Consider the following 22,651-nt stretch of genomic DNA (forward strand, 5'->3'; position numbering starts at 1 on the left):
TCTCCAGGTGGTTATTTAGATATGAGAAATCCTAGGTGTTTAGACACACTTCTGTAGCAGCTTCTACTTCAGTACTAGTGCCTGTGCCCAGAGTCTTGCTCATGCACAGTGAACACTTCAGCAGGGAGCTTCACCCTTAGCCTTCAAAAATACCGAGTTTTACTCAGTCAGCTGTTTTTTAAAAAGTGACATCAGGGCTGGAGAAATGGCTCCGAGATTAAGAGCACAGACTGCACTTCCAGAGGTCCTGAGTTCAATTCCCAGCAACCACATGGTGGCTCACAACCATCTGTAGTGGGATCGGATGCCCTCTTCTGGTGTGTCTGAAGACAGCTACAGTGTACTCATATACACAAAATATTTTTTTTTAAGTGACATCATGAAATCTGCAGGCAAATTAGTAGAATTGGGAAAAAAATCCTGAGGTAACTCAGACCTAGAAAGATAGATATGACATGTAGTCACTTATAAATGGATATTAAATAACTAAATAAATGACAATCAATCTATAATCTGTAGACCCAGAGAAGTTAGGAAAAGAAGAAGGGACTAGGACACATGGATCTCCCAGGGAGGGATTTTAGAACAGATCTACTGGTAGATGGGGGACAAGTAGGGATGGGAAGATCAAGTGGAAGGGAGAGGAGAAATAGGGTTGGGAGAGGGAATGGGGAGGAGACAGAATTGTGGGCATTGGAAGGATGATATGAAATCCTAGTACAGTTGAAACTCTAAAATATATGAAGTTGATCCAAATGAGGTCCCTATAATGGGAATATGAAGTCCCAACTGGCCATCTCTTGTCAATAAATGAGGCTTCCAGTACCAGGACTGGGTTGCATTTAAGATTTATTAGCCAAGGGGGTTCCCATGAAAATCCCGAAACCACCCAGGCTGTTGCTAAGACAGTGGGTTGCTCTCCACTGACAGTGGCAGCCCACTGCAGAGGATGACACCCACACAACTCCTTGAACATGGAAAAGTACAGCTGGTGCCTACTTGGAGCCTTCCCCCTTCGGCCTCAAAACTTTTGACCTACAATCTGCTCTGCCTACAAGATATGCTAGTGCAAGGGTGGTACAGAATTTGTGAGAACGTCTTAAGGCCCACTCCATAAGAGCGAGAGATCATACCCAATACCGCTTGGGTGACCAAGAACCAGATAGCCAAGACCTAGGGTAAAAACCACACTACTGATCTAAAAAGATGTCAATTATATGACTCTACTCATAGACCAGCGCCTTATTCAGTCACCTTCAGAGAAGCTTCCTCCTGCAGCAGATGGGAACAGATGCAGAGACCCCCACAGTGAGACATTATACATTAAGACTCCTTGGTACACCTAGCCTATCAAATCCTTCCCCATGGAAAAGTGTAAGCCCGAGGGGATGAGGGACGCCAGAGCAACTCAGCAAGGCTCAGACTGAAGCAGCAAGAACATGGGTCTGCACCAGGTTCTCCACACGTTATAGCTTTCAGCTTAGTTTCTTTCTCCTTTTCCTGGTCATCCTCCACCCCCCGCAGGGTGGTGTAGCCTGGGCTGTCCTAGAACTCTCTGTAGACCAGGCTGGACTTGAATTTACAGAGATCCACCTGTGTCTGCCTCCAAAGTGCTGGGATTAAAGGTGTGCCACCACTGCCTGGCATGCAGCTTAGTATTTTTATGGGACTCACTCTCAGAGTGTGAACTAGTTGTGGCTCTCATTTTTGTGCCTGCTTTTGAAGCTCTTTTCCTTCTGTTGGGCTGCCTTGCCAGCCTCAATGTACTAATATTTTTTATCTTGACTGTATTTGATTTCATCATGTTTATCTTTTAAAAGCCTGTTCATTTCTAATGAGACAGAAAGGAGATGGATTTAGGGGGAAAAGAGGTGGGGAAGAAATGAGAGTAGGAAACTATAATAAGGATATACTGTATCAGTAAATAATCTATCTTTAATAAAAGGGGAAAGAGAAAAGCAATCATTACTATTTATTAGCCCCCCCGCCCCAGTCTATCTCTTGCAACCATGTAGCTCAGGATGGAGTAGAACTGGCTGGTTTGATGGGAACACAGAAATAGGCCAACTGCATCCAAATTTTTGAGACTTGCTAAAGTGCTAAGGATCATATAGTGCTTCAGCCTGAGAAGCTACCATGCCTGCCTGGGTAAGTGGCTAATTCTTTGAGACAGGGTCCCATGTACCATAGGGCTGGTCTTCCTTTCGTTCCTGGAGTGTTAAAAGAGTTCCAGGGATGCATTAGCATGTCTGGTTCCTGTGATAGTACAATTGAACCCAGAGCCTCCTGCATGCTAGGCCAGCACTCTTCCAGCAGGACCTCATCCCTTTCCAAGTAACTCTATGCCTCTGTACTACCAAACAGGCCACTGAACAGATACTCACTGCTGAAGGACCATAGTCATGCCCACAGTGAGTGGCCATACACATTGTTCTGCCGTAGTCAACTGTGCACTTGAGTAGAATTTCACTGCCTTTATTGATCTAAGACTTAACCATCTTTCTTGCATGATTAACCAGCATTGCCTTTTGTAGGTGGGACAGGACTGGCTACCTACTCAGAATTCTCCTGCCTCCTCTCCCCTCTTCCTGGGTATCAGGATTATGAACCACTACACCCAGATAGCTCTATAGTTTTTTTTAATTTCATAAAAATCAATCCTGACAATACAGTTCTGAGGATCTCTTTTTAGCCCCAACTTGGCTCTTGTGGGCTGATAAGCATCTAAGTACTTCCCCTTTTCAAATTCCACTATGCAATCCTGTCTCTAACCCCCAACTCACACCCATTTTCAAGTTCTACACTCAAAAACACAGCAGTAAGCACAGGAGGGTAACTTTATATTCAGTACAAATGTTTATTTTTGCGATGAGAACTGCACAAAAAAAAAACCCCTTTAAGTATATAAGTGAAAAGTCTATGAATTCCCCTCTACAAATGTCTAAAGTATTTTAATACAAGTCTCAGATTCACTGACATAATTATTGGCCGAGTGACCCGTGCATACAGTACAGGGGGGGGCTTGTACACACCTCTTATTCTTGTATAGGACTAAGATGTCTAGTACTGCAGGAAGAATTTGAAAATGGTCAGAGAAATTAAATAAATCCCAGTTCTAATTACAACCTAGTTAGAGGAACACCCATCAGGAATGGAGGCCATTCAAAACTTGAGCAAAAAGGTACAGCTGAAACCATTTCCCCACCACAGAAGTGGGGACCAGCGTAGGGAAATATCTGAACAAGAGAAAAATATGACGGTCAGATGTAGTCAAAGAACCTCAGAGGACTTAAGCTGTCATTGCTCCAGCACAGTGATGTATGAAATGCCTGGAGTAGGACAGGACCTGAAAGACAAGGAGGTGCGCATTGACTGGGTACCTGAACTGTGCCCTTAACTGTGAGGTTTAGCCTTTCTGGTTGAGGGGTGGGTGGGAGATACGGATTAAGAGTGCCAGAAACCTTCAGTTAACTTGTCTCTGCATACGTGTAATTATTTATCTTACATCATGGAGACTGTCCTTGGTTGCTGGGGCATGTGTGAACAAGGCAGGGAAGCCATCTGGGGGCTTTCTCAGTGGAGATGTATTTATGTGTAGGATACAGAGATCCTATTTGGAGGGAATGTACATTACCTAAGAGTATGTGGTTAACCCTGAGTTTAAATCAAATTAGGAGTTAGGTAGAGGCAAGCATGATAGGAAAAGCGGCCCGGAGTCTTGTGTGAAGAAGGAACTAGGACGGATCAGGACCTCCAGTAAGAATGTGGTCTGGGTAAACCAAGTTTCACTGAGCCTCATCACCACCCAGCTCAGGTAGTTACAGGGTGTCTGGCTCCCGATTAGAACTTCAGCTGGGAGACTCTGAGCCCAAGCAGCTCCTGCCCAGCAAAGGCAGAACTGGCCACTGGAGAGTCTCTACGCCCACCGTTGGTAAATCTTACATAAAGGTGACTGGGAACCTGGGTCTAGCCTAAGCAAACTAGAACACCTAGTTGGTTCACAAAGAAATTTCAGGGAGACACCAGCATTAAAAAAGAGAGATGTGTTTATTCCATGATCAGTACAGACCAAATGCATATTCACCACATGAAAGTCAAACCAGTCAGTGACTCCAGAGTTTGGCCAACACCGAGGCACCAGCACTGTGGTGTAGAGTGGGTTCTCATGGCACATGTAACCTCACCAGGGGCTCCAATTAAAAACAAAACAAAACAAAAAATACTAATAGGAAGGAAGGTACAGCGCACTGGTCTGACCAGGTGCTGGGTGGGGACCTCTGCCTCAGTCTGCAGCCCACCAGGGCCTGGAGCCCTCCCCAGGCTCTCCCTTTCTTGGTAAAAACAAACAGATTTGACATTAAAAAACAAAGAAGCCAACAAATAAGGGATAGAGGGAAAAGAAATTGCAGCGTTCTGGTTTTATAATTAAAAATAGGACTAATAAAGTTTGAAACTGAATACAAGCAGGATTTTTGTGTGTTGGGTGGTTTGTGAGTTTTTTGTTTTTTACACCAGTTTGGTGGAGTCACCAACAAACTTCAAACAGAGAGATATGCCAACTATGTTCACTATACAGTACAGCCACAGTCACACTACCCACAGCGCAGTGGGGCTGCCGCTCAACGAGACGATCACACCATTTGGAGATATGCAGTGCCACTGTGTCTGAGGAGAAGAGTTAAAAATAAAATAGAATTCAACAACAACAAAAAAAATATATATATAGGGAAAAAAATAAAACGAAACAAAATCAGAAACACAGGTGGGAAGGAACTGACTTTGGTTGGTGGCCTCACTCCCCAGGAGAGGCCTGTCCATACGTGTGAACAGTCACCTCTGTCCAAACTGCCATGGACACACACACACTTCCACGGCACTATTCCCTTTTGCACAAGCGAACACTTATAGAGAGCGGCTCTCAATTAAAGGCTTGTGGGGGGAGGGGAGAGGGTCTGTTCAAGGCAAAGTCAGTGCCAGCAAGGGGTGGGCCAGTGCCTTGCTGCTCCAGTCCAGACAGGCTTGCCCTGGCCTCCTGGGAGTGGGCAGCGATGGCTGGGGTGTGAAGGACTCCCAATGGGTAGGACGTCACAAACGTCATGTTCTCAGGGACAGAAAACCAGTCACGGTGGCGGCAGCAACAATGTCCTGTGTATACTGTGTAGACATTTGGCGCAGAGAAGGGCCTCTACCCCGCATGCGGGGAAGCAGGCCTCAGGTCCAGCCGGCACTTGACTCATATTGAGGCGTGCTCTGAACTGACGTCCTCTGAGGGGGTGGCATGTGGGAGGACGTCTGTCTGGCTGGCTGTAAGGCAGATAGGCTCTGCGATCCTCAGCTGCCCGTCAGGCCTGCCCCGGGCATAGCATGCAGGAGAGCCAGGCCCAGAGACACCCCTGGCTGCTGCTACTGCTTCCACTGCCGCCCTAACACTATGGAGAGTCAACATTTTTGCCAGAAAAAGTCAGAAGTCACCTGGGTGCTCTCAAAAAAGATTTTCTTCAAATATCGACAAAAGATCACTCTGGAAATTCATGTCAATTGTAGCTGCCATCTGGAGGGGGAAGAAGAAGGAAGAACTGAGTTTGGGGTACCCCGCTCCACCTGTTCCCCACACTGCTTGTATACAGCTCCAGTAGGCTATTCCCTTATACCCATCCTAGACCTTTCCAAACCCAGCTGTCAGTGAACTAACCCATCAGACCAGGCTGGGTAGAGCAACAGGCCTGGGCTCACTGCCTACCCTTCCCTCCCTAGGTCCTAGGACCTTTATTCCCAGAGTCTTCAAGGTGGACTCCTGCCCAAAAGTTCCCACCAAGTCCCCCTACTCACTGCCTCCCTGCGCCTCCGCTCCTGCTCTCGTTTTCGGGCCAACTCCCTCTGCTGGTCCAGCATGGACTGGGGCTGAGAGCTCTGGGCCTGAGGGGCGGAGGCAGCGGCCACAGCAGCTGCCTGCTGTTGCTGCTGCTGCTGCTGCTCCTGTCTCTGCTGCTGCTGCTGCTGCTCCTGGCGCCGTCGTGCCTCCTCATGGGCTCGACGTGCCTGTTCCAGCGCATCTTCATCCTCTCGACTCCTGGGCAGAGCGGGGCCCCAGGTCAGCCTGGAGCCCAGTATGGCCCTGGGAGCCCCAGTGCCCTGCATGGACCCCAGCCCACCTCATGCGCTCCTGCCTCAGCCGCTCCTTCTCCTTCTCTGCATGCTCAGCCTGAGCCTTCAGGGCCTTTTCCCGCTCCTCCTTCTCCCGAGCAGCACGGCGGAAATGCTCAAAGCTGTCACTTGAGGACTTGGCTGTGGAGGATGGGGTGGTCGGATGCTTCTGTACCAGGCTGGCCCAGGAGCCCATGTTCTTAATTTTCAGGTCCTATGTAGGTAGAGGTCAAGTGTCAGGTGAGGGCCTGCTGCACAGGATATGGCAGAAAGCTTATGCCCACCCAAAGTAATCTCTACTATCCTTACCTTTTTGGGCGCCACTGGTGTTTTTGGCTCCTGTTTCTGTTTGTCCTTGTCAGGGGCCCCTGGTGGGGGTGCACTCTGCTCTGGAGGCCGGATGACAGGCCTCCCTACATCTACAGGCTTCATCTCAGGTCCTAGAATTTATAAACAATGTGTGAGTCTAGGTCACCTGGAAAGTGTGGCTCATGGTGTATAGGTTACTAACCAAGATGCAGGCAGAGGACACTCACGCTGGGGGAGGTGGACTGGGGCCTTGATGTTTTCTGGGTGCTTGGGGGGCTCTGGTCGAAGTGAGGTGCTGAAAGGTTCGCTGCGGATGATTGGTGAGTGAATCTTCTCCTCCTTGACTACCACCAGGGGCTGGGGCTGGACGACTGAAGGTGGGCGCAGCTCCTGGGACAGCATAGGTATGGCAGCCGGTGAGGCAGGTGGGCATCCCTGGCCTCGGCCTATGATTGGCCCTGGGGGCTGTGGCTCAGCCCTGCCCTTTACCTGCTTCTTAGGCTGGACATTTTGCTGGGGTGGAGACTGATGGGTCAGGCTCTGGAACTGTGGCATCTGAGGGGAATGTATCATAAGCGGGGAGGGAGCTTCACGAAGATGACCTAGGAGACCAGATAAAAACTGTGTCAGAGAACTGGTACATAAGCCAGTAGCCCTGGTCCGCTTGGATCTTGAAAAGAGAGTGATGAAAGGTCAGGTTGTACAAAGAATATCATGTCCAAACAAGCTAAAAGAATGGAAACCTACAGTACCTACTATACCTAGTAAGGATATGACATGGCCTTCCTTCCTTGAGGGACTGGCATATAGAACCTGTTCTGTTATGCCCCTATGCTGGATGCACAAAAGCTTTTCTGTAGTCCTGGGGTACTACGTCTCAGGTTTGATCCTTCTACACCTCAGCATTGCCCAGGGAGCTTTATGAAACATGCATCCTGACATATTACATCTCATGTGGGGTCTGGATGCCACAGACTTTTAAACAACACCCCTTCCCTCGCCCCCACTCTGTTCTCAGAAAACTGAAATTAACCTGGGTTACTCAAGACATATCAATAAATTCTGAAAATCCAACCAGATAATCCACCTTGTTTCCTTGTACTCTGGGTGGCTACAGAGGAAATGGGACTGCATAGGTCCTGGAGTGAGGGCGGGCTGCTCCCAATGCTATTTCCTACCTCAGTCTGATCCTCCTACAGAATGTAGGAGAACTTGGGCAAGACAACTGCAACAGGTCCAAGGGCTCAGTCAGTCTAATACCTGCATCTCAGCAACAGGTCTAAGGAAGTTAGGTGGCCACCTAAGCACCCAGCACAAGAATTCGATACCAGCAAATGAAATACAGAGAATTCAAGTTCTGACACTCAGCTGTACCAATGAGGAAACTGAGCCCTTAATATAGTGAGTCACAGCCTCTGGCCTGCAGAACTGAAGCCAAGTTTAATCCCATGTAGTTTGCTCTCTATTTAAATACCAGCTAGAAAGGAGCTTTGCCACCTGTTATAGCTCAGCTAGCTACAGTCCCAAGTAGTACTCCAAGGTCCAGGTCTAAGCCATGCTAGTATAGGAGGAACTCTTACTCTGACAATCAATATCCCCTCTCTTCCAGTCTAATACACCTATTTTGGCAGAGCCGAAGAAGACCTCATTATCTTATGTGGGCAGACCCTTGGCCTCACTGTTGGGTCAGTAGCAAAGTCTAGTGGGGTGAGTTCTGTCAGATTTTCTGTTTTCTTACATTCTAGCTTACCAGGATTCCTTTGGAAGTTACCTCGCTGGTTCCACTTGTCTGTACTTCACACAGGTAAATGTCTGTGACAGTCTGTTGCCTGTGTCAGTACCATCAAGTGCACCTGGTAAGGCTGATCGGAACAGAAGAAGACTCTCTGGCCTATGGTTTTACTGGTAGCTTTGGAGAGAAGGCCTAGCAGTTCAGGGATGGTGCTGGGAATTGGCTGGGTGCCCATCTGAGTCTCTGACAACTTGGTTTTTTGGCTCTGAGCTGTCAGCTAGGTTTCAATTCATATGACTCCTTATAGGAGCTTAGGTGGGGCCCTGAAGACTCTAAAGAGAAAGTAGAGGGAGGTCGTAAATTGTTAGCCTCAGCTGCCCAAAGCTGGTTTTCCTGCCACCAGCTCACGACCTTCCTTCCCAAGGGTGCGATCAGCATAACTGGATGGGTGGCCATGTCCAACTCCAGTTTTTCCCAGAGAGAACAGCTGCAGTCAGCTCAACAATGTGTTTGCCACCTGGTAGCTTGTGTTAAGGATCGGTCACAGCCCCTACTACTTTGATGCTCAATTTGTAGGCAGCAGTTAGTTCAATCCTTAGGCAAACTGCATGGTGTATATACAGAGCTGAGCCCAGGAACCACACCCTGGCCCTCAAATGTTACTGTAAGCTTTGACTGGAACAGTTTCTAACCAGGGGTGAGTGGAGCATTTTGGTTGTCAACAACTGAGAGTGAAATGTGCGATAAAAACCAAAGGGTACGGCCCAAATACCAATGTTGAAGAATGGGAAGTTTGCACTAGTCTATAGACAGGACATGGTTCCTAAGTGGAGTCTGCTTCTGAGTCCCAGCTACATTCACCTACATGGTCCAATCTATGCCACCTGGGTCTTGCAAGGTTCTGTGCAGACTGGCCATTCTCCAGACTGCCAAATTATCTCCTGCTTAACTCACAGTCACTCCAGGAAACCTACCCTGACCCTGAATGTGTGGATACGATACCTTGACTGAATCTTGGCTTCCATTTAGAAGGAGTTAAGGTCAAGAAGGTCTATTTCTGCTTGTGAGCAAGACAAAGAACCCGACAATACAGAACAGGAGCATGACAACTACACAGTGCCTACCAGGATTTGGATCTGAACCCACTGCAGCCTGAAACACAACTAACAGTGCATTGTTAGAATAAGACACAAAGACTCAGTGCCAGACTCCCCAGAGTATACGGACAGGGACTACTTACCGGCTGAGTAGGGGTCTGACTTATGGTGCCGGGGAGAAGGGTGATGCTGGATGACTTGCTGAGGCTTGGCAGGCTGTGGTGGGGGTGGCTGCTGTCCTGGGGGTGGGTGGGTAGGTTGCTGTCCTGTGGGTGGTGGGGGCTGCTGAATGTGAGCAGAAAAGGGCATGGATGGCAAGTGAACCGGTCGTGGTGGGGCCTGGTGTTGTTGCTGGGGTGGTGGTTGCGGCTGAGGAGGTGGGGGTGGTGGGGGCTGCTGCTGGAGCTGTTGCTGCTGCACAGATGGATGGGGTGGAGGCGGCAAAGGCGGTGGGGGTTGGGACTGCACCTTCACGGAAGGGAGTAGTGGTGTGGGAGGCTGCACCTTCTGCAGCTGCTGCAGGTACAACTGCATCTGCATGGAGGTGAGGGGTGGGGCAGGCGGCTCTTCATCCTCCAGCAACACTTGGGGGGGCTGAGCCATAGGCGGCTGTGGGAGCAGGGGGGGCTGGGCCAAGGCAGGGGACACAGCTGGGGGTCGGGTAGGCTTTGGGGGCAAAGCAGCAGCTCGGTTGCTGGGCCGAGATGGTTGTTGGGGCAGCGCATTGTGCAAAGCTGGAATAACAAAAATAAAAATAAAATGTGCAGTTACTTATCTGCAATTCTGATTGGCTTTCTGCTCACTCTACATCTTGACTGACAGTGACACTCTATACAGGAGTAGGCTCCTTAGTCATCCTGCCCTATACAGTGTTTCTGACCCTCTTGTTTTCTGCACAGACCTTCATCAGCTTGCTAAGAGGGTAAGCATCTTCACTTCCCATCCACATTCTCAAAGTTCCACAGGATTAATTATGAGAATGAGTGTGTCTCCTCTTAAACCAAGGGCTGCAGACAGGTCCAATCTTTTCTGATCCAACATAATGCCTGGCCCCAAAGAATTAAACTACAATCTTCTAACACACCAGTCGTGCCCCAGAGAAGCAACCAACTCAATCACTGAAGCTAACAGGCTGTTTAGAGTAACTGGTCAAGACGCTATAAAACCAAGGTAACAAAGGGAGAGATAGCCACAGCTCACCTGGAGGAGAGACCACAGCATGCTGGTTGAGATGGGGTGGAGTGCTGTGCTCCGGTGGCTGGGGCAGGTGAGGAGGCAGCTCTGGCTGCGGCAGGTGCAGGATGGGCTGGGTGAAGTGGCCAATAGGGTCAAAGACACTGCCTGGTAGCTGTGGTTCCAGGACGGGTACCTGGGCAGTGATGAAGGGTGGGGGCGAGGACTTCATCGCCGGGGCGCTCTGCTGTGGCATGGAGGGTGGAGGTGGTGGGGGTGGGGGCTGCTGCTGCTGCTGCTGCTGCTGCTGCTGCTGCGGAGGTGGGGGAGGAGGAGGTTGCTGTGGAGGTGGGGGTGGCTGTTGGGGCACAGGAGCTGGGGCTGGCTGCATCTGTGGATGGTGATGGTGATGGTGCTGTAGGCAGAGAGACACCCAGGTTGATGTCAGTCAGGAGAGAACAGCCTGAGCCAGACCCACAGCACCCTCTCAGCGGAGGGCCAGCTATCACGGAAGGAGATACCCCTGAAGCACATACCTTTTTCTGGTCCCTCCCAGTGTGCCCCTTCTTTTTTGACTTGGGAGCCATCTCTGCAGAAAAAAGAAAAGGTAGTGAGACTCTGGGGAAAAGGTCATGAATTGGCCTTGGATGCAGAAGACAAGGACAGGGCATTTAGGACAAGGGCTGTTAACACTGAAAATGTATCTGAATTGGGCCATCATAGGGAGATGATGTGTGAGGTGTCACCTATCCATCTACCTGTAGCTTTCACAAGGAAGTGTACCTGAAAAACACCTCAACAAGCTCCAGACCACAGGCACAAATAAAGGGCAAGGCTCTGGCTATGTCAGAATGAGCTCTAGAGACCTTACCATTTTCCCATTTTGTGAGTCGTACTTTGGATGAGTAACAGCACACTCTGCATTCTAACCTGCCATTTTCTGGATATCTGCAATGACTCCAGCTGAGACAAGCTGAGAACTAGGCTCCATCCAAAAAATGAGAACAATCTTTCAGGACTACGATGTAGGGCGTCTGGTAGAACTATGTACTGTGGCAATCCTTGCCTTCTCAGTAAGAAGCCAAGGCTGGACTGAGAAAGATCAGTGATACGGGCATGAAGCACACTTTGGCCGGAGCCACAAAGTGGGAAAGAAAAGTGACCCTGAAGGAGAACACAGAAAGGGACACCTTTTGGGAGTAAGGAGGATATCCTCCCCCAGAATAACCAGGAACAGGGCAGGTGTTCACTGCCAAAAAAGTGGCACTGGCTGTCTTTTTCTCTCTGGACAGTCAATGTGTACAGAAGACAATGTATACTCTGGCTCCTTAAGAAGCCAAAGACCAGTGCTTTATGTGTGCAAATGTATCTTTCTCTGTTAAGCTGGTTAAAAATCTAAGTTTATACCTCTGCCCCCACCTTAAAAATTTATAAGCAATTAATTTTTATCAGCTCATATTTCAGGAGAGGGATAATATCTTGGCCAGTATTCTTTGGCTGACAAATAATACAAATGCCAACCAATTAGGTTTGAGGCTGGGCTCATGGTACAGAGCCTTTCAGGTTACTGTTACTAGGAAACCACTTCTGCGTCTTTGCTTTGGCCTTCCCCAAGCACCTTGTCAGAATACCAGTTCTTGCTGTTACAGCGTCAAGGTTCATAGCTGTGTCAAACTACTGTGAAGCTCATGGCCCGAGGTACAGTATGTTACCAACAGAAGACGGGACCTTGACCTTGTACCCTGCAGAGCTCACCACTCTATGCAGGACAGAACAGACACAGGTCTCAGCAGCCATAACATGTCCTCACACAAATGACACAGGGCAGCAAGTGAGGACACCTAGTACATGATAACCCAAGGTTGAGCCCCAAATTGGATGCCAGAAAGCAGAGCTCTCATAACTCCTTGGGTCAGTAGAAGAAATTTGGGAAGAGCTTCTTACAAGGAAGACATTCAAAAGGGGTTGCTGGAAAGATGTGTAGATCAGGGCAGGGTATTTGGCTATTTAGAATGTAGAAAGAGCACTAGCTGGAGACCTTATACCAGAAGGACTTGTAGGACAGGGAAGAGTCAATAATTCAATAGTGGGGGAGAGAGGGGCTGGAACAGCTATTGGACAGGCTCCTCTATTATCATTTCTGTTGTCGTTTTAAGAAGGGTGGAGTGGGCAGGGTGACAGGGATTTGGGAAGAGCTGCTTTATAAAAATTCTATCTATACTCTTGAGAGGATCTCAGCATACAGAGAAGCTAGGAGATGAAGCTGAACCACTATGTCAAATGTGAATTCAGAAAGGCCTTGACGGTAGCACCCAGATGCTGAACTGAGTGCTGAGATGTCTAGGGAGAAGTGGGTTTGCTTCCTACTGTCCAGTAATATTCAACAGTGTTTTCTTACTCCTGCAAGCCTCTAAAGTTATAGTCTGCAAGATTAGGCTTAGGACCAAGAGCAGTGGACAAAGGGGTTCTAGGAAATATCTCAGCTGCACTGCAAAGGTCACAGGGGTATTTTGGGGCTCAACTTCAGAGCGGAAGTGGAGGCACAAGGCAGCCCTCTGGGCCCAGGTGAGTTTAGTGGATACGAAATGTGTTGTGAGGCAGCCCTATGTAGCTCCTATATAGCCCAAGCCCTGTGTTGGGTTACCAGTAAGAGGACAAGACAGTAAGTGTACAGCTTCATGACACACCAGCCCCACACACCCCACACACAAAACTCTCTAGAAAGGGTTACATGGAGATGGCCTGAAATACTGTGTGATCTTTATTCCATAACAATCTTAGATAGACTCCAACACAAATTTCATCTTTACATAGGATGGTATTGTACAAAGTAAAATGATTTTTTTTTTGTAAACTTTGATTAAAACACTGATTTCTTAAACCCCACCCCAGCCCCACTTGAATGAAGGGGACAGGTTCAAGGGCAGAAGCCCTCCACTGCCCTTGCTGGCTCCCCAACAGGATCCCACAGTCAGCTGGTACACTAAAGCTTTCCAAGGGGACCTCCTCCCACTGCCAAGAAACAGAAAACTGCCAACAAGGAAGACCAGGTGGGACACTGTCCTTTCTGGCTACGTTCCCAGGTACCAAGTACAATCAATAGTTTAAGTTGAAAGATCTTTCAAGTTCAACAGGTCCTGAATGTTCCTATCTCATAGTAGGTCCACAGAGCCAGGGATGGGATTCAGGACAGCCAAGAGTACTCTACAGTACAGGGCAAGCTGCCCTGAATGTATGCACATGTGTAGATGGGGGGTTGGGAGGGGCAGAGAGGCACATAGCCAAGATACTCTGGGAATGTAGGCCATCATTTGGTCCAAGATAGCAAAATTTTTCCAGAAAGATAAAGCCAACAGCTTTCCCAACTGTCCTATGGGAATCTCTGGGCAAGAAGTCTCCCCTCCCCTCAACTCTAGCCAAGCCAAGTTCACTGGGAATAACGTCAGGCTCAGGCCAAAGGGCAGCTCAAAATAGTATGTTTGGCAAAACGAACTATCTTGAAGCTAGACACACAGAGGACTTGAAATGGCCTATGAACTCAGCATCATCATTCTAGGGGGTCACTGGATGTTCTAGGCAGTTTGAGACCCAAAGGTCATATCAGATATAGGGCAGCAAACAACCCTTGAGTATGGGAACTTCTGGCATCTGGAAAGGGGCATAGCACCACCTCAGCTTCATTTTAGCCCCAAGGGAAGACAGGCTCCAAAGGAATTGGAGATAGTCTTCTCTGGAATACATAAAAGCACGTTTTAAAAGAAAAAGGACAGAAAGAGCCCACTAAAATAGGGCTTTTTGTCAGGCCGTTTTCTGGTGAGATGCTAGATTTGTGATCAAAAAAGGGTCACGGCCAATTTTTAGGGAGAAAAAACAAAACCAAACCAAAAAAAAAAAAAAAAAACCTTCAACCAACCAACCAAAAAACAAACAAACAAGAAAAGCCAGCCTACTTTGGTTTGTTTCTGGAAAGGTTTGGATAAGTAATATGGCCTATTCTTGTCCACTCTAGCCTCAATAGCTTCTGTCATAGGAAGCTAAAGATGAGGATGGTTGTGAAGGCAATGGGACTTGAAGAGGCACTGTAGGCAGTTCACAAGCAGCCACGTTATCGTTCTTGCCCACTTCTCAGATCCTGACCTGGCTTGGCAGCAGGGCCTGATGTGCCTGCATGCCCCTCGCCAGCAAACTTGAAGGGAATTTTTCTTATGTGATGAGGAGAGAAGACCAAGAACTTGGGGAAATATTCACTAGGTCACTTGAACTTTTAGTACTCTATAGGGACAATAGAGACTGAAGGAGAATTCAGGAGGCTATGTGTCAGCTAAAGCTGGTCACAGCCTCCATCTGACCAAGCCAACCAGGGTGGCCCCACATGGGAGGTCAAAATATTCATCCTCAGGGTAAATTAGCTTTCCTGGGCTAAAGTCACTGCAAGGTCTGGAGTCTCAGAAAAAGATGGAAGGGACGAAGAGAGGAAACACACTGTGATCAGGCTTTGCACACAGAGCACCACCACATGTATGCATAGAGGAGGATTATTATCACCCTCTAGAAGATGCCACCCACCCAGAGGACCCCAGATGACCAGGGAGGCTGGGCAGGATAGCCAGGCAGTCTTTGTACAGAGAGGCCCGGGCAGCAGGCCAGGCAGGCAGCCTTCCTGAAGGTGAGACTAGGTGTGTGCTGCTGGACATGACTAATCCACCCCCGGGGGGATAGGCCCAGGGCTCTGAGCAATTCCATAACTTGATGGAGTCCTGTCCCTTTCACAGAAGAAAATGGACTTAAGCTATAGCTCGCTGGGAAGGAATCTGGAACTGAAGACCGTTTTATTAAGAGTCCGTGTCCAATGATTAGGCAGGACCTACATAGAGGGAGAAAGAAACCAGTGTGAGAGAATGGTGTGGAATGTACCGTTCAAGTTACAAGAACAGAAGAATCGCAGACTGAGCCAGCTTCTGTACCCTAGTGACTCAAAGGACACAGGAGGACCTTGTTGGAAACCAAGAGCCCCATCCTTGACTGGCCTGCCTCCACAGGGATGGATAAATCTCTACCACAGAAAGGCCATAGTATATGTACAAGTCTCTAAAATTGTTTGAAGCTTGTCTGCATTTTTAAGCAAAACTGATTCTGCTAATGAGTTCCATGTGCCTTGCCCGAGTATGCTGGTATTTTTTTACTCCTGAAGTCCCTCTTACATGAAAGGCGCTCCCCCCCACCCCCAAGCTATCTCACCAGCCAGGTGTGTCAAAGTCACCAGGAACCAGCTAACTGTTCTTCAGAAAAAGCAAAATACCAACCCTTTCTCATAGTGTGGCCAGGGGAAAAAAGCCACCAACAAAGGAGGCAGCATTTCCCACTGAGGAAAAGCAGAGCCATCTCTTGTCCATTTCCATATCTCCAAAACCAAAGCAGAAACTATAAAACTGGGAATTGGTGAAATGACAATTGTTGAGGGGAGGGAGAGGCCAAAGAGAAAAGGCCTCGTCCTTTCCATTCTTTTTTAGGACATCCAATATGGCTTCGAGTCCAGAGAGGGGTCTGGACTGGTTCCCACATGTAGCAGAGTGGCGCCGCTGCTGGAATTATAAATGTTACAATCCCTAGTCCCAGAACATGCCTGGGAAAACCCCGCCCACTCAGCTCTTACTGTAGGCCACATTCCACAAGGCTGGCCCTCACCCCAGGGAAGCCCCAATCAATCCCTTCAAACTCCTGGGCTTCTGGAGGTGCCACCTGGCTCTGCACATTTTCTACTTTCAAGGGGCCTTGCCCCTTTCTGAAGTAATTGCCACATTCTGGCAGCAGGACCACTATAGCCCTGAGGTAAGACTGAAGGAAATCTCTCAGATCCTGTGGCTGGATTCCTGATCTGAGCCTCTAAAGTGAGTCTCATGGCCCCTGTCTGCACTTCCCAGCTCCAGCCTTTCCAAAACACCACACATTCCTCTTTACCCTGGAGCTATTAAGGAACACCCACATGTACCAATCCTGGGAAAAGGAAGTAAGACTAAAATAGCTGGACCGTGCTCTTGCATGAACAGGCCACAGTTCAGAGCCTCCTCACTGTACGAATCCAGAACCACTGCAGCCCAGGCAGATGAGGGGCACTATAGGATGCACATCATCAGCTATGTAGCTACCTATCCTCTCAGACCCATGGATAACACACGAGGAAAGAGCTGATCCTATGCTGGGGCCTGGGAGAGTAAAGGGAAACAAGAACCACGGTGTCTTCCCAACTCCCAGCCCAGGCTTGAAGACTTCCTAGAAGTTGAAGGGAGATGCACCTGGGCCTTATTTTGTTTATTCTAACATTGAACCCCTAAGTGTTTCCAGAATCAAGCTAGAATCAAAGCTCAATGAAAAAGAGAACAGCCAAACTATAAATAACTGGGCTCAAGAGAAATGTCTAGGGCCATTGGTGCTGCTACAAAAAATGAGGGAATCGCAGCAGCTGGAATCCAGGCAGTAAAGCGTCCCACTCATTCATCTGCAGCATGTCTAACCCTACACTAGGCATCCTTGTACACCTTGTCTAGGCCCTACTGAGTGCTTCTCTTCAGTTGCTGCTTTAGATTTGTGTCACTGGAGCCATGCCAGTAAAACTGACACTTAGTACAAGTGACAAAAATAGGTCCCATGAGAAATTTTAGCTTCAATTCAAATAGAAAAATAAAAACATGAAAAACACAAACTAGACCCCAAAGACCAAAGTGTTTACCCCATCTCTACCAGTCTCCTGCCATGGAAGCACTACCAATAACTTGTTACAGAGGTTGGGGTTACTGGGCTTCAGGGACCCAGGAGATCAGCTACTGGAGGATTTGCCCACCTCACACTCCAAACACCACAAAGTGCAGTGTCTGTGTGGCATGAGGAGACAGAAGCTGTTTTACTGGTGCATACATGTCCTTTTGTATGTCCTATGTGGGGCTCTAAAACAACATTTCAGGAGGTCCTCCCTAAGTAGCACTGTCAATGGCCTCACAACACAGCACTCTGCACATAGTAGGAAATCAAAACCAGTGGCCTGAATGAAGACAAGTGGTAGCCAGTCAAAAATAGGAATAATATCATCTGGAATGAAGGAGAGGCTCAGCCCAGGCAGCCAAAATGGTCAGGGCTACATAGCTAAGGCCTAAAAGTCTGCAGGTCAGCAGCTCCATGACTTTAAATTCCACCCTCCTTCCCGCCAGGACAGCTGTTCCCAGGATTCTCGGGTTACTTGTTGCACAAACTTTCTACTTAAGTGAAGAGGCCGGTTTAAAAAAAAAAAAAAAAAAAAGAGTCTTCTTTCTTTAACAGTAGCAAAAAGCTCCTGGAAATGTCATCCTGACAGCCATCAGGGAAAGACAGATGCAGGGCACTCATGTGGGACCATAAGACTGTCACTCAAAGAAGAGGGTTATGGGGGCTCTTGTGTGTGAGAGTCCCCTAAGATCCCAAGGGTTAGCCAAGATGTTTAACATCAGGTCAGGGTCAGCCTCTGGGATTGTCATTTGAACACTTGGATTCTTAGAAAAGAAGGATGAAAAATCTTAGGAGGGACAGTCTAGAAAATACAGGACACCCCCCCCCCAAAAGAGAGAAGAAAGAAAATAGAGGAAAGGCAAATCTAAAGCTTGGCTGGCAATGAAAGTGAAAAGTCAGTGGCCACCAAGAATGCTAATAGACTCCCAAGAATACATCTATTCACCCCATTCACCCTGCTGAAGGTGGTGGCCCCAGTTCAAGGAATGGCTTACAGCCAGCTTTTCCCAGCAGGCCTGGGATGGAGCTCCCCCTGCTGGTTCATGGGAAAGCAAGGCAACGTGTTTCAGAACGAACAGGGGAGGTTGTGAGACCAGCCAAATTTGCACATGCTGCAGAACAAATGCAGAACATACCATTTAATGGATTACATTTTCTTTGTAAATACATTGCCCATTTAAAACAAGGCTGTACAGAGAACTGAACTGTCCTAGGAAGGCCCAAGCCCATTCCAAGGCCCACCAAAAAAAAAAAAAAAAAAAAAAAAAAAAAAAGTCTCTTTCTCCTAATTCCCAGTTTCTTATATGCAGCTAGAAACAACAAAGCTCATCCTTGCTATTCTAAGTGAGCCTTGACTTCCTTGACATGATCAGATCACTACTTCGCAAGTCAAAGGTCCATGGAAGACTGCCAGGAGCTTTTTGGCCCACAAGCCCATTTCTTGCTATAAACCATTTGAGACCCCAGGGCTGGCTCATAGGTGAACTGTATCTTCTCATGGAACCTGAACTGCCCAGGAGTTAACACCACTCACCAGAGCCACAAGTCAGGCAACCTAGGCATAACATGCCTCCTTCCTTATCTTTCCCTTGAGGTCAATGTGAGTTCCAGCTCCTCTGAGAAAGAAAAAAAGTGCCCCTCTGGGAAAGAAACCTGTTCCCATTACTACCACCTGCCCTCACCTCCAGCTCTGTAACTGGTGCTCAGAACAAAGGAACTGAACACCATGATACATGCCCACAGAGCACAGGGATCAGTAGAAAAGCAGGACAAACATGCAGTTAGAGATCTGGGAACAGACAACACAAAACATCAGTGAGCACACTATGGCGAAGAAGAAATTGGCAGTTTCCACAGTTCAAGCTTAGGCTACAAACAACTGAGCTCAAAACAGACTGATGCAGGCTGTGAGATAAGGTGGCTTGGCTCTACTCTGCTAAAATGTGGCCCGATTTGTTTCCATGTCAACTGTTAGGCCAGAATACTGGAAGGAAAGTGGGTACATTCCAACCCAAGGTTGATGGAACCCCAACACCTGTAGTCCTCAAGATCTACCCACTTCCAATATGGAGAGAACAGTGCTGCTACACAGGGCATCTTGCCACCCTGCATGGAGAGGTTAACATGATGAATGGGCAGGCAGAAGAGCTCAAGCAGTTCTCAGTGACCAACAACTCTGGGCTCTTCAAACAGCCTGGGCAAAGGACTGAACTGAGATAGTGCCAGGGATAGGTGGGGTAATTTGGTAAGATGCTTAAACAGGAGCCAGCTAACCTGTTTCCGAGTCTTCACTGTCAGAGGAACTAGATTCGCTGGTGCTCTCCGACTCTGAGGATGAGAAGCCCTTCATCTTGGAAGAACCAGCAATCACATCAACTTTTTCAGCTGCAAGCCAAATAACAAAACTGTATCAGAAAGGACACCAATCCAGACAGTCACTGCTAGCTACAGTGTATTCCCAACTACCCAGAGGAAGAACCAGGGGAAAACCTGAAGACCATAGGCTTAAAAACTGCCTCTAACAATGACTCAGATCCCGAGGAGTTCCGAGTTTCTCACTGGTAGCCTACTACACAGTAGCTGAAACGTAGCACTGTGATGCAATTTCAAGGTCTCATCAAGCTCTTTTATCAAGTGCTCTGAATGGTTTCCCATGGACTCAGAAGACCAGGCAGAGCAGAGCAGCATGTCTTTATACAGGTTACCTGCTGTGTTCGAGCACAGCAAAACAGCAAAGAGCTCCAGGGTTCTCAGAGCTTTCCTGTTAGGTTGCAAGAGTAAAGCCCATATGATGTCACTGAAAATCAGATTCTGAGGACTTAGAAGTTAGCATGGGCCAAGAATGCAGTATATAAAAATATTGTGATACACATCCTAAGCTAAATAAACCCTCTAGTACTAAAAGGGAAGGTTACAAGCCAATGAAAGGCATATAAGACGGAAGAGATGTCTAGAAGGCTGATGGCAGGGATGTGGATGGCATCACCTCTGCTAAAAAGTAGGGCTCAGTACTGAACTAACATCGGCATACACATTAGGACATCCAGACACCCCTGTTCCTCCTGGCCTCACCTCAACAGAGGTGGGAGATCATTTTTGGAGAAGACTGTATGGCTAACAACCAGAGATGAAAACAGCTGCTGTTTAGAGCAAAGCTCAAAAGACAGCGGATTTAGGTAGGTTTCACCCAGCCACCAAAGAGGTCCAGAAAGGCATGACAATCCAGGGTCCAGTGCAATGTCATTCTTAAAAACTTGTGTGTGGGGGGGGGGGGTTGGTGAGTGGGGGGTCATTGTAGAGTGCTAAGTTAGAAGAGTGCTCACTGAGGGTTTCCATGGGAAGGACCCCTATACCAAGAGTTCTCAACTATACCTTGAGGTTTCCTTTTCTTCCGCAAACAGGAGGTGACATATCGCTCCAACTCTCGTAGTGTAGATGGCTTCAGGGTCTCAAAATCAATCTCAATCTCATCAGGGTTGGAGTTTTTAAGTGATGGTTCTCTTGACTGAATTATGTGTACTACACGGCCTAGCTTCTCCCCAGGAAGTTTGTTGATATCTAGACTTAGTTGCCGCTTTTCCTCATAAGACATAGGCTTACACTTGTCCTCTTCTTCTGATTCATATGTGGGAGGTGGCTTGGTCTTTGTGGGTGCTGGTTCCTTCTTGCTATGAAGGGATGACATATACAGTTAAGAATGGGTTCCCTGAGGAAAACTGTGCACACATCCCTCATAATGTGATTAGGTGTATGTGTGTGGGGCAGGCTTTGTTTGAGTTTGCACACCCAATAGGGAATGGGATTTAAGGCTACTAGCAGTCAGAAACACCAGCAGTAAACTTTGGCAGGCCACAGAAGCTGTAGCTGCACCATGGCTGCCTACTGTACTCTCTGGTCAAGCCGTGAGTCACCAAAGCTCATTAAAAGGGGGCAGGGGACGGACTGAGGGAAAAGGAACAGCTAAGTGCTTATGATAGGGCACCAACCAGACTGGTGCCAACCGGGTGGTCTTTCTTCCTACCAAGGATTTTTTGGGATCACCACTCCCCAAAGATGGGAAAACTGGGAAACAGACCTCACACTGCTGTTGCTGCTGTTATTTTTCTTTGTCTTTTTGGGAGGAAGTTCCTTCGTTTTGCTTTTTTTATTTTCCTCCACTTCTTCTTTCTTTTTGTGCTTTTCCTTTTTCTTTTCCTTCTTGTCCTTCTCCTTTTTCTTTGGTTTGTTCTGCTGGGGCTGTGAGAGGGCTGCAAGCTGCTCATGCACGGCTTTGAGCTGTGGAGTAAACAGTAGAGAAAGAGAGAGACAGACACAGAAAGAGGAGGAAAAAAAAAATCACAACCAGGCCAGGCATGATGGCACAGGCCTATAGTCAGCCAGGGTTACACAGTGGGAACCTGCCTCAAATGCAAACTAACCCACCTACTAGCAGGACTGAATGCTCTTCTCACTACATAAACCCTGGAGGATAGTTCTGTGTCATGTTAGCAATATGCTTGAGTGTTGTGGGTATGGTAGAAGCAGAGGACATGGAGAACATGCTGGCTTCTAGCCATGGACCTGCCATAGCAGTCCTTGATCTCCAAGGACTGCTGCTCCTCCACAGCGGAGAAGTTGAATAGCCTGGCAAACTAACTCCTCTGGCTATCATAGTCCAGGATGTTTCATGGAGGGAGGTTTCTAAAAGATAGGTAAAAAGATACTGAAACACTGGGGCTTGGTAACTATCTCAAAGGTAAGAGTATTGTAGACAAACAACTTCAGAATCCTGAAGCCTACTCCACAGAAAATGTCCATACTTCACCCCTACTCAAAAAACACACAGCATATACATTATAGGACTAACATGCCACTGAGAAGAGGAAACGCCACAAGATCTTTAAAGAGTTAGAGAACATCTCTTAGAAACCTGCGAGAGAACTATGCACATAAAACCAGATTCCCTCACCTGCTCCTGAAGCTCAGCCAGCCGCTGGGCTCGCTCTTCCTCAGAGTCATCAGTGGAACTGTCACTGTCGGAGGAACTATCACTGCTGCTGTCACTAGATGAAGGTGGGGCTACCACCTTTGTAGGGGGTGGCACTGCAGGGGAGGACACTGTAACAACTGGTTCTTCAGGCTCATCGGGCATCTTGGCAAAGCGCATTTCAAACACATCCTGGGGAGAAAAAGCCATGCTTATGTGGGTGCTCAGTCTCAGGAATGCCTGGGACCAAATCAACAGGAAGTAAGAAAGCTTGTTTGCGCATGCCTAATGTTACTAGGTATTCACTCCCTGGAGGAAACAGTGATGAGAGTAAAAAACTAGTCTTCTGAGAACTTTACTTTGAGGGTGCTCACTAAGTGTCAGGCCATGAGCAAAAGACCCCCAGAGAACATGCCCAAGCTTCCTACAGGTCTGTGGCTCTCTGACATGAGGTTTTGTTGACCTTCTACATAG

The 22,651-nt window shown here is 47.9% G+C and overlaps 1 protein-coding gene across 4 annotated transcripts in view; it reads right to left on the reverse strand.

The window, feature by feature from the left end:
* Nucleotides 1–2,915: 2,915 nt before the first annotated feature.
* The window catches only part of BRD4 (bromodomain containing 4), a gene marked incomplete at its 3' end in the record, with an annotated part of 73,747 nt that continues 54,011 nt past the window's right edge, over nucleotides 2,916–22,651 (reverse strand). For 2 of the 4 annotated variants that reach the window (XM_080935792.1, XM_080935793.1), the window contains exons 8-19: nucleotides 22,160–22,369; nucleotides 21,287–21,486; nucleotides 20,584–20,879; nucleotides 19,486–19,596; nucleotides 10,992–11,044; nucleotides 10,483–10,870; nucleotides 9,426–10,016; nucleotides 6,681–7,055; nucleotides 6,454–6,584; nucleotides 6,153–6,358; nucleotides 5,830–6,070; nucleotides 2,916–5,551 (exon numbers count right to left, since the gene is read on the reverse strand). In XM_080935792.1, the coding sequence (XP_080791918.1) occupies nucleotides 5,483–5,551; nucleotides 5,830–6,070; nucleotides 6,153–6,358; nucleotides 6,454–6,584; nucleotides 6,681–7,055; nucleotides 9,426–10,016; nucleotides 10,483–10,870; nucleotides 10,992–11,044; nucleotides 19,486–19,596; nucleotides 20,584–20,879; nucleotides 21,287–21,486; nucleotides 22,160–22,369 (2,871 nt within the window). Of the gene's footprint in view, nucleotides 5,552–5,829; nucleotides 6,071–6,152; nucleotides 6,359–6,453; nucleotides 6,585–6,680; nucleotides 7,056–9,425; nucleotides 10,017–10,482; nucleotides 10,871–10,991; nucleotides 11,045–19,480; nucleotides 19,597–20,583; nucleotides 20,880–21,286; nucleotides 21,487–22,159; nucleotides 22,370–22,651 lie in introns of those variants that run through there. The other 2 variants (XM_080935794.1, XM_080935795.1) reach the window with 2 other exon arrangements.

Source organism: Micromys minutus (genome assembly GCF_963924665.1).
Source record: "Micromys minutus genome assembly, chromosome: 22".
NCBI classification, from domain to species: Eukaryota; Metazoa; Chordata; class Mammalia; order Rodentia; family Muridae; genus Micromys; species Micromys minutus.